The sequence below is a fragment of the Haemaphysalis longicornis genome, unplaced genomic scaffold, assembly GCF_048455015.1.
Source record: "Haemaphysalis longicornis isolate Haplotype H1 unplaced genomic scaffold, Haemaphysalis longicornis Haplotype H1 scaffold_10, whole genome shotgun sequence".
NCBI classification, from domain to species: Eukaryota; Metazoa; Arthropoda; class Arachnida; order Ixodida; family Ixodidae; genus Haemaphysalis; species Haemaphysalis longicornis.
In genome coordinates, this window is record NW_027526204.1 from 153931693 (window position 1) to 153943037 (window position 11345).

Below are 11345 nucleotides of genomic sequence, written 5' to 3' on the forward strand. Positions count from 1 at the left end.
ATTACCAAGGATAAGAAAAGTAGATATTGCGGCTAAAACATCGAAATCAGTTTGTATCAGGCAGAGAGGAAATTGTGTATTATTTTCCTTTGGACTGTGGAAAAAAATAAACGTAGGACATCGGGAAGATGCGTAAGTGAACGGTTTCCACAGCACCACAGCAATGTAGAAAACCTCGTCGCGGCAGGGAATCTTGCATTTCACTGCGAGCAGTGCGGTTGCAAATCGGTGTACGATAAGTGCAGTCTGATAGCCACTAGTCGTCACAGAATCACCCGAGAAATCATTGAGGCCTTCGAAATTCTCCGGCTGAGCGATAACTGTATTAGCATGGCTTATCAGACAAAGAACTTAAATTTCTGGCCAACCGACAATGAGATCACACTGCATACTGCGAGTGCAGTTGCCTTGCTTTTGATATTCGTTAGTGTTTTTTATATATGTTCACGCCTTCAGTAACCCATTTTCAGTTGTTATTCAGCGCTGTGTTCACGTCCCTCTCTGTGTCCTGTCGTAGTGCGCTGTGCTTCAAGAATGTCAAAGTGCCAACTAGCCCATCTATCCACACTCCTCAACTTCATTTTCAGCCTCGATACCGGGTCACCTGTTTCCCCCCAGCCCGGTTTCAATCGCACTGCAGAGAACGGCACTCGGGGCTGCAGCATGTCGGCGAGCGGAGGATCAGACACCGGGGAGCAGTTAGGGGAGGCTGCAGCTGAGAAAGTGTACTACGCTTCGAACCGATCCATTCTGTTTCTGTGCATCTGCCTCGGCTGCAGCTACCAGTGCGTCACTGAATTCCCCTATCTCATCCTCAGCCACGGCGGAGGTAAGCGTGCCGCGGCAGTGCTCTTGCGAGGCTCATATCTGGTGGCAACGCTCCCCGCTACTTCGGCGTGGTGTAAGCCGCGTTTAATGGAGAATCTCTCGCGGGAAGCGCGCTAGTGCAGTCTCTCTCTCTCTCTCTCTCTCTCTCTCTCTCTCTCTCTCTCTCTCTCTCTCTCTCTCTCTCTCTCTCTCTCTCTCTCTCTCTCTCTCTCTCTCTCTCTCTCTCTCTCTCTCTCTCTCTCTATCAAGGTGTCGAACCGGAACTGAACTGGTATTTTTGCCGGAACTGAACCCGAACCCGAACCGTTATTTTTTGAGCACGGTGAACCCGAACCGGAACTGAACCCAACAAAGAAATTACGGCTACCGGTTTATGCCGAAACGGTTCGACCCTCCGTTGTTGATATTGCACAGTCAATGCAATTCAGGCCTTTTTTTTGCTTTCACGTATCATCAACTTCGTACCCGCTCGCGCACTTTCCCCTCCAGACAGTTGAACACCATCACGCTCTATGCAACAACAGGGGAAATTAATAAGCACTAATCTAGCAATGGTCTGTTGCTGCAGGAAGCGCGAGGGTAGTGCAAGCTGACCAAACGAAATGTCATTCTCGGCAGCTTGCAGGGGATATAAACCGACTTTGCCGTTCCCTACCTGCGACTCTATTGGAGAAAGCAGGCTGCAGGAGTGCTTCACTGCGAAACAGCGAAAGCCCACACCCGATGTGTGCAGACGTTTTGCATTTCATAATTTGTTTAAAAGGTCCGACACCTCCCAATTGTGTAATGCTTAACAAGTGTGTCCGCAGGAGCTGGTCAGTGGCTAAGCCGTTTGCTGCTGACCACAAGTGGCCTCGATCTCCCTTCCCCGCGACCGTATTTCTGAAATAGATTGAAATCGAGAACGTTCATGTATTGAGATTTTGATCTACGTTTAATATCGCCAGCGGGTTAAAATAAGTCTGCCGGGCTGCAATATAAGCTGCTCCTTGGAGCAGAGATATAGCACGGGGCACCAAATGCGCCAGTTTTTTTTAATGGGTTTACACGGAAAACAACAAAAAAGAAAAGGCGAATCACGTTGTTTTAAAACATTACGCAAAAAAGTAAGTAAAACCGAACAAGTAAAAAAAAAAGCACCAAAACGTGGATGTTGCTGTATACTTTTCTTTGCCCTGCCTTTCACAACCAAACGTGTCATCAGTGCGAGGGAAGTGAGTTTTCTGTGGTCAGTTTTTGGGGACAGTACAGTGGACAAGTTCCGTTTTTTCACAGATACAAATAACAACAGATATGTCAGAGAAAACTGTTAAGGTGCGCACTTAATTCCTTGACAAGAAACTGCAGCCCTCGACCTTGTTTTGGAAGCAGAAATAGTTATAAAGCAGATGACACGTGCAGAAAGGCAGGCCGGTACCTCACACTGCCCCATTCGCCCAGTGATCATCTTTTATGATTGTTCTGCAGTTTTGTCTCTTTCAGATCTGCTTGTTTTCGAAGGTGCACTTGCACTAACTTCCCAACTCGCTACATTACTTCTACTGCTACTCGTTCTGGAGAAGAGTATTGTTGTGGATGAATTAAAGAGCGTCTACCCAAAAAAGTCCCATCTCATGCTCCGCGCGTCAAATTTACCTTTCCTTTTCTAACAGCATAATCTGTTATAAGATCCCGCAATTTAGCACATAGAACGATGTCCGGGGGTCAGGCGGTACGATGACATACTGATTGTAATGCACACATCCGGTATTGCTACCGCAAAAGGAATTGCAGTCGTCAGAGCAATAATGCAGTGACTGAGCGTTAACTAAAGCTTATTTTTAACGAAAGGGTGACTAACACATTGGGTGAGGTGACAGCTAACAAATTATTCAGGGTGACCAAATAATCTAATTCATTGGTAGCATTTATGTGCTTGTTGTAGGATTTTTCTGTTATGTTACAACTATAAAAATGTGCGCCATTGGTATTAAGTACTGGTATTTGAATGCGCCAGTACGCAGGCCTAAATTTAAGGCTTCAAGGTTGGCGTGATCGGCGATCCCATAGCGACGATTGCGCTTTCAACAAAAAAAGAAAGAGCACAAAATATATCCCACCGTCAAATCTTTTGGCGGTGGCTTTATGAATAGTCGCTATGACAACCTACAGTCTGGGCGAGAAAGTAGGCGGTAAATCGTCGCCACTTCATCTGTTTTTCTAATATCTCGTAATTGTTTAAAGTTTGCTTTGCAATTGCGCCACTCCCTTGGGGGAACAGCAGCATTTTGAATTTTTGTTTGTATTTTGATTTGGCTGTCGTTTTAAACTCTTAAAGGTTTTTTCTAATTTCAGTGATAATTCAACTCGTCGAACCGGTTCGCGAACCGGTTCAAGCTCCCGAACCGGTTCACGAACCAGTTATTTTGTTGAACCGGAACTGAACCGGAACGAAATGATTTCGCCTGAACCAGAACCGGAACCGAACCGGCATTTTTTTCGGTTCGACACTGCTATCTATCTATCTATCTATCTATCTATCTATCTATCTATCTATCTATCTATCTATCTATCTATCTATCTATCTGTCTGTCTGTCTGTCTGTCTGTCTGTCTGTCTGTCTGTCTGTCTGTCTATCTATCTATCTATCTATCTATCTATCTATCTATCTATCTATCTATCTATCTATCTATCTATCTATCTATCTATCTATCTATCTATCTATCTATCTATCTATCTATCTATCTGTCTGTCTGTCTGTCTGTCTGTCGGTCTGTCTATCTATCTATCTATCTATCTATCTATCTATCTATCTATCTATCTATCTATCTATCTATCTATCTATCTATCTATCTATCTATCTATCTATCTATCTATCTATCTATCTATATATCTATCTATATATCTATCTATCTATCTATCTATCTATCTATCTATCTATCTATCTATCTATCTATCTATCTATCTATCTATCTATCTATCTATCTGTCTGTCTGTCTGTCTGTCTGTCTGTCTATCTATCTATCTATCTATCTATCTATCTATCTATCTATCTATCTATCTATCTATCTATCTATCTATCTATCTATCTATCTATCTATCTGTCTGTCTGTCTGTCTGTCTGTCTGTCTGTCTGTCTGTCTGTCTGTCTGTCTGTCTGTCTGTCTGTCTGTCTATCTATCTATCTATCTATCTATCTATCTATCTATCTATCTATCTATCTATCTATCTATCTATCTATCTATCTATCTATCTATCTATCTATCTATCTATCTGTCTGTCTGTCTGTCTATCTATCTATCGGTCTGTCTGTCTGTCTGTCTGTCTCTCTGCCTATCTATCTATCTATCTATCTATCTATCTATCTATCTATCTATCTATCTATCTATCTATCTATCTATCTATCTATCTATCTATCTATCTATCTATCTGTCTATCTGTCTATCTGTCTGTCTGTCTGTCTGTCTGTCTGTCTATCTATCTATCTATCTATCTATCTATCTATCTATCTATCTATCTATCTATCTATCTATCTATCTATCTATCTATCTGTCTGTCTGTCTGTCTGTCTGTCTATCTATCTATCTATCTATCTATCTATCTATCTATCTATCTATCTATCTATCTATCTATCTATCTATCTATCTATCTATCTATCTATCTATCTATCTATCTATCTATCTATCTATCTCACACACACGCACGCACGCACGCACGGACGCACGCACGCACGCACGGACGCACGCACGCACGTACACGTGGCCACGTTTCCACGACCGTGGTGGGAAGGGAGACGGCGTCAGCATGCTGGGTTCCCAAGCACGAGCTCAACGCGGTGTCAACTGGGAAAGTGTTCTCTTCATGGAGCCCAGCTACGTCGTTCGGAGAGCGCCACAGAAGAAGGCGTACAGCTTCGTATCCCGAGGAGGAGGCTAGCAGGGGCGGTATTCTCGTAATTGTCCCTTTTGAAAACGTCCCTTTTCCGCCCCTTCCTCGTGACGTACTTCCGGTTAAGCAGTGAGCGTTGGCAGCAGGTTTGCCGCGCTTGCGTTACGTCACTTCCGGTTGTTTGCTTTTAGCCAATCAGGACTTGCCAGAAGGGACACTTTTGAAAGAGACGCAAAAGGGGCAAAACTCGAGAATACCGCCCCAGGAATGTGATTCTGGCAAAATAACTCGCGGCGTGTTCATGAAAATCTTTAGGTAGGGATATTGAGGTTATCCGAAAGCAGTGTCACATGATGGACTCCTCATCGGCTTGTGCCTTTACGCCTCCATCATCGGTAACACTAGTGGGCGCACATTTTTCTTTGCCTGTAGGCCTGATTTTGTCTTTTAGTGTGAAATGTGTAAATGCTCGCGGAGTAAACGGGGCAACCTGTGCCCCTGGCCCAGTCGATGACTAAGCTGTACACCTGCCCGTCTTTAACGTCTTTGGATAGTCTGTGATGCGGACGACAGTCGGAGGCCACGCGGCCCTTCTTGCATTTGCAGCGTGCTTCCTGCTCCCTTACGCTGCCGTGCTGATCCTGCTGGGCATACCGATGGCTGCTTTCGAGATGACCATCGGCCAGTTCCGCGGCAGGGGCTGCCTCGAACTCTGGGCATGTGTTCCCGTCGGCAAAGGTGTGCTCTTCGACGCCCTTCGGTGGCTTCTCGCGCACGTTGGGGAGGCATTGTGGCTGGAAATTGCTAGCCACTGCGTTCGATGTCGCGAGTTCAATTTCAGGCCACATATTTTCGTTTCTACATGAAACTGATTCGATTGGATTTGATTGCGGGTTTTAATCGCGGAAGCTACACCTGGGCTATAAGGCACGCCGTATACAGTGGAGGGCTCCGGCTTAATTTTAAGCACCTGGGTATCCTTAACGGGCACCTAAATCTGCACCCGGGCGTTTTCGCTTTTTGCCTCCATCTGGATAGCAGCCACCAAGCCGAAATCGAACCCGCGTCGTTGAGCACTGCAGTGCAACGTCTTAGCCGCCGAGGCACCGCGGCGGATATTTAGGATGAGTCCGGATTTCAAAATACCATGAAGGAAGAATTGTTCAGTTTGGACGAATATCGGTGCCCTTTGGAGCACAGTAGAATGATTGATCTGGAGCCTCTTCGAACATCTGCGTTGGTGGTTTAAATGTGGTTTTTGTGCATTCAGGCCCGATTAATTTTCTTCTGTGCATCGGTTCTTTAATTTTGCCTGCTCTGCCCTTTTCGTGAGATTTTTTTTAAATCTATTCCCAATTCTGAAATCACGCCGTGGTATAGGAATGCATGGCGAAGTGTGACTGCTCTCTCTCTGTATTCAAAATGCATTCCACTGCAATATCCACCACTTAGTTTTGTCATAGTTCTTCTTCTTGGAGCTAGCCTGCAAGTCATTATTACAATCCCTCAATGGTAAACTTCTTTACTTTACATTGTACATCTCTTTCCGGTTTGCCATTAAAGCTTTGAATAATCCGTGTTTCAAAGCACGCCTTTAATACAACTCTTCTTAACACGCGTCGCCTTAGAAGGTGCCGGTAGGCTTGCACTCCTTCCCTGGAAACCTCCCAGTGGCTTGGTTTTCCACACGCACATGCTCAGTATTACAATAACTGGGGGTGCCTTTTTCCAGGTCACCAGAACGAGAGTTCAATTCCAAGCGACTAAAAAATTATGAATTTCTGCCTATCGAATGGATTTGGCTTAAGTTTGTCGCTGAAATAGCATTATTGGATGTCTTGATGAGCTTGTTTTGTAAGGTCTTTAAGCACTTGCTCTTTATAGCAGCGCCAATCACCTTAGCGCATTTGTTTTACCGACTCCTGAAAGGAAAACCCGCCGCGGTGGCTCAGTGGCTAAGGCGTTGTGCTACTGAGCCCAAGGACAAGGGTTAGATTACCGGCCGTGGCAGCTGCTTATCTAAATGTAGGCGAAAAGCAAAAACACTCTTGTTCGAGATTTCGGCGTACGTTAAAAAACCCCAGGTGGTAAAAATTAATCCGGAGCCCTCCACTACGGCGCGCCTCATCAGCTGTGTAGTGTCGGCGCGTTAAACGTCACAAAAAATCACTACCGACTCTTGAAAGGAACGAATGCTGTCAAGCTTTCAGATGTATCGCTCAATAAGGTTTCAGTTGACTTTGTGTTCGTTGATGGGAGAAAACATTTTGCTGTTGTCCCCGTAATTACTTGGATAACTGCCCCGCTGTAATATCCAGAGCTTTTTGAGAATGCCCCAATTGGTTGTTCCTTTGCCTGCGTGCATGTCTTTTCGTTCTCAGTCCTTCTTTTTAGGGGCGAAGCACCTTAGGACCTCGCTTTGTCCGGGGCTTGGCGTCCGTGTACGCAGTGTTGCGCATCAACGAGGAGCATAGGATTGGATTGGATTTAGATTGGATTGGATTAAATTGAATTGTATCGGATTGGATTGGATTGGAATTGTATATGCTGTGCACACGCGTTGTCACTCATTTACATGCGCTAGTGGGCAATGCCACGGCTTATTTACGGTAAAAACAATCCCACTGCTGGACCCACTCATCATGATTCACTTCGTGAAGATGCGTAAATTTTTGTTGTCTACAAAAACGTCAGCAAGGGTAGCGGGTGTGCGGACACAGAAACAAATAAATAGTAAAATGGCAAACTATTGAGTCGCCAACTTCGGCTTGTACTTTCCGCAACATTGGTAAACCCACGGCGTGAAAATAGCCTCTTCGTCGTGTTTCCTGGTCTAGGTAAATTACAAGCAAAAGTTATAGCGATAGGCTCAGCAATAACCCTTCGTGTTTTGGGGATATAGTTTATCGGGCGCAGTTAAGTGTAATATAATACCTACTAGCCGGACATCCCGTCCTCTCGTGACGTGTCTACATGGCGTCCCTGCAGGTTCATGAAAAAAAAAATCCTTTGTCGCGCAGGCATCGGCATGGCGATGCTGCTGAAGACCTTCGTGGTGACCGCGTACAAGGCATTCTACGACAGCTGCAGCTTCTACTACTTTCTCCAGGCCTTCCAAGAGGACCTTCCCTGGACCAAGTGCTTCACCTGGTGGGGGGCCAGCCCCCTCAACTGCAGGGAGAGGGACGTCGACAGGGCGGTAAGCTGCCCATTCGGCCGAGCTTCCACAAAAAATTGGTTTTTTTTTTCATGAGCACTAAATCACCTAAGGCTTCACAAATAACGGTATAACAAACGTTTTTTGCTAAGTTGCGTTCACTGGCGCTGAAGGCGGTCGGCGCGGCGGGACCGACCCAGAGTTGCGCGTGTCTGTCGCGGCTGGCGCTGCGCTCGCGCGCCAAACTTCGCTGTCCGGAGCCTATTGCGGTTTCATTGAGTTGGAGTTGTGCCGCGCCTCCGCCAGATCCGCCACGGGTCCCGCGACCGAGAGAAGACGCAGTGAAACATCCCCTCGCGAGGGGCACGATCAAATGCAGAGCATTTCCGGGGGCGCACGACGTTAAGTAGTTTGCGTTACGTTAATGTTGTTGCACTTGTGGCAACTGCTGACGAGAGAGCGCTCGTCAGTAGTAATTTGAATGAGTCAACGATATAAGGTGCGTTCGCAGCGTCCAATTCTGTGTCGGCTTTGTGGCGCAGTGGGTAGAGCACCATGTACATTACGTTCCGCCCGCAGGGTCGAGGGATCGAAACCGGGCGTCAGATAGTATTTTTTTATATAGTAGGGAGGGGTGCGGTGCGGACTACGGACGTCAACGCGGGTGACATCGTGAGTTACTGAAATGCTCTGCATTTAAAAAAAAAGCACTCAAAACGTTATTCTCATCATTTTTATTTCAGAACAGAATTATATATTAGAACTGCAAGTGCATTAGCAGAGAATGCGCCTTCCATTCAAGTGAAAAAGAATCCAACCAAAGCTTGGAAGTCAAGCAAAGCAAAAGGCGACTGCCAGACGATTGTGCGGGGCTCGCTTCATATAGCTTCTTTGCAGTGGTTCGAAATCTTCCGCAAAGAAACGCCAAGGAGGAGGAAAGTGAGGGTCTGGTCTTGTATCACGACATTTTTGAGAATGCGGGGCCGGACGGATTGCTGCAGTGCTGGAGCATCTTTATCGTTCGGTCTGGTGATAGCGTCGTCGTGCGCCCTCGTCAGCGCGCGTGCCACGCAGAGAAGGTGAGGCTGCACCAGGACAGCGTCCAGCAGGCGTACCCGCCCGGCCCCAACGACACTTGGCTCACGGTGTGCGGACAGTCGGTGCGCGTCCCCTTCAATGTCTACTCGGCCGCTCTGCCAGCCGAGTGCCGCGACCCACGGCTTCATTCAGAGTACGCCTTCTTCCTGTGAGCTGGCTAACCCGTTCTTCTACAATAATTTTTTGCGCTGCTATGAGACCGTTTTCGTTTTGGCAATGTGGCGTGGTGTCGTTCACGGGACGCAGACTCGCGCATTGCGTGTGCAGAATCGGAGGAATGGAATTTTGTTTTACGTTGCTGCACAGTAACCGGTTGCAGTGGTCTATATTTTTCAGTGCGCCTCGGACGCTTTTAAACAGTTACGTGCGCCAAGCAAGCCCGCGCATCTACCTTTTAACAGCATGCCCCGGCATAAGCACTGTTTTCCTCCTGCCCCCTCGTACTTTGATTGATTGATTGATTGATTGATTGATTGATTGATTGATTGATTGATTGAGTGATTGATTGATTGATTGATTGATTGATTGATTGATTGATTGATTGATTGATTGATTGATTGATTGATTGATTGATTGTGAGAGTTAAAGCGCCGCTGCTACACAGGTGATGAGCGCACCATAGTGGAGGGCTCGGGAATAATTTAAACCACCTGAGGATCTTTCATGTGCACCGAAATCTCGAAAGCACGGGCGCTTTCGCTTTTCGCCTCCATCAGAAAAGCGGCCGCCGCGGCCGGTAATCGAACCCGCGTCCTTTGGCTCAGCAGCACAACGCCTCAGCCACTGAGCCAAAACGGCGGGTCCCCCTTCCGTACTGGTTTTTCTCATAGGACATAGGAAGCGCCGCACTGACTTGAACCTTTGCTGGCGTCGACTGCACCTGGTCATGGCCGCGGGACCAAGTTTCCACATTGTTGGCCTGATTTCACGTGGCTTTTTTTCCGCGCAGGCATGGCGTGCTCAAGATGACCCGAGGGATCGACGACTTCGGTGGCATCCGTTGGGAGCTTCTGGTCTGCTATATATTCACCTGGTTCGTCATCTTTGTCTGCACCGCCCACGGGGTCGCCACGGTTGGCAAGGTCTGGCACGCACTGCTTAGCAACACACTACTGCGTTGACCTATTCTACCTAATCCCTTGAAGGTGTACTATAATAGATTCGGGTGACGACTGCTAGGCTTTGATGACAAAATTCTCAGGGCAAAATGACTATAATCGGAAAAAAAGTCATCTCGACCTCCTTAGGCTTTGCTTCGTTAAATGCCGTGTTTCAGTGTTTTGAGCGATTGATCTTTCTTTTTGGTAACAGCAATGCATGCATACATGTTGCCGGTTTCCTCCAGTTTCTTTTGAGCGAACGCCAATCTAGATCTATCTCTTTTTCTTTTATTGAAAGTTCTGCGGAAACAAAATCTTCACGAACCTGCTCGACTACGCGTTTATGCTACTGACTTTAATGTATATTAGCCTTCCGCTGCTAGTTTAGAAATATAAAAAAAAAACAGCAGAAGCGCCAAACAACGGTAGAATACGTAACGTAACTGTACCATGACTGCATTTTAGAGTGCAAAGTTTGTAGGCATAGTCCCGATTTCGGGGGTTTAAAATGCTGAAGCTACATCTGGGCTATCAGGCGCGCCATGGTGGAGGGCTCCGGATGAACAATGACCACCCTGGGATCATTGACGTGCGCTGAAATAATGACGCACGGTACTTTCGCTTTTCGTCTTCATCTGAGAGGCAGCCACCGCAGCACACTGTCTTAGCCACTGTGCCATTATAGTTGAATGCGAGTAGGCAACGCTGGAAGCCGGCCCCGCTTACGCGGTCGGAAATTTTTTCTCTCGCTAAGCCCCCCACGAAATACGCACGCCTATTTTCACGTAGTTGGCCCGGGGGCCTTGCTATACGTCGTTGTTCGTGGCTCTGGTTGTGGCCAATACTTACGAAGCGTGGCGCGCGTGCAGATCTCGCCCTTGCTGGGACTACTTCCGATCGTGGTGTTCGTGGCGGTGACGGCGGTTATGCTGTTCCTACCCAACGCTCGCTCTTCGGTCTTCGAGCTGATGTACCCGCACTGGGAGGCCCTCTACGATGCGGGCGTGAGTTGGCTGCATGTTTCGATGAAAAAGAGGCGCCACTGCGTCTCCTCCTGTTCGCGGTGGTGAAGGCTGATGATCACTAGAAAAGGACTTGTTTCTGGGCACACGTGTGGGTTACGGTCTAAGAACGTTGCTATTGGAGCAAATAAACGGAACACAAGACAGGTGTCATTGACAGGCACGTTTCGAACACGGACGGAAGCCAATTTCAAGATATAGTCTGCTTTTCCGGGAAGGCAACGTTCGACATCTTCTTTCTCTGTCTTATTGGCCATACGACTGTTGAGCGCT

At 47.0% G+C, this 11345-nt stretch overlaps 1 protein-coding gene across 1 annotated transcript in view; it reads left to right on the forward strand.

Moving 5' to 3' along the window:
• Window positions 1–663: 663 nt before the first annotated feature.
• Window positions 664–11345, forward strand: part of LOC144160157 (sodium-dependent nutrient amino acid transporter 1-like) — a 16271-nt gene continuing 5589 nt past the window's right edge. The window contains exons 1-6 of the mRNA XM_077691754.1: window positions 664–829; window positions 5302–5433; window positions 7716–7894; window positions 8911–9098; window positions 9900–10032; window positions 10920–11054. Of these exons, the coding sequence (XP_077547880.1) occupies window positions 664–829; window positions 5302–5433; window positions 7716–7894; window positions 8911–9098; window positions 9900–10032; window positions 10920–11054 (933 nt within the window). The remainder of the gene's footprint in view (window positions 830–5301; window positions 5434–7715; window positions 7895–8910; window positions 9099–9899; window positions 10033–10919; window positions 11055–11345) is intronic.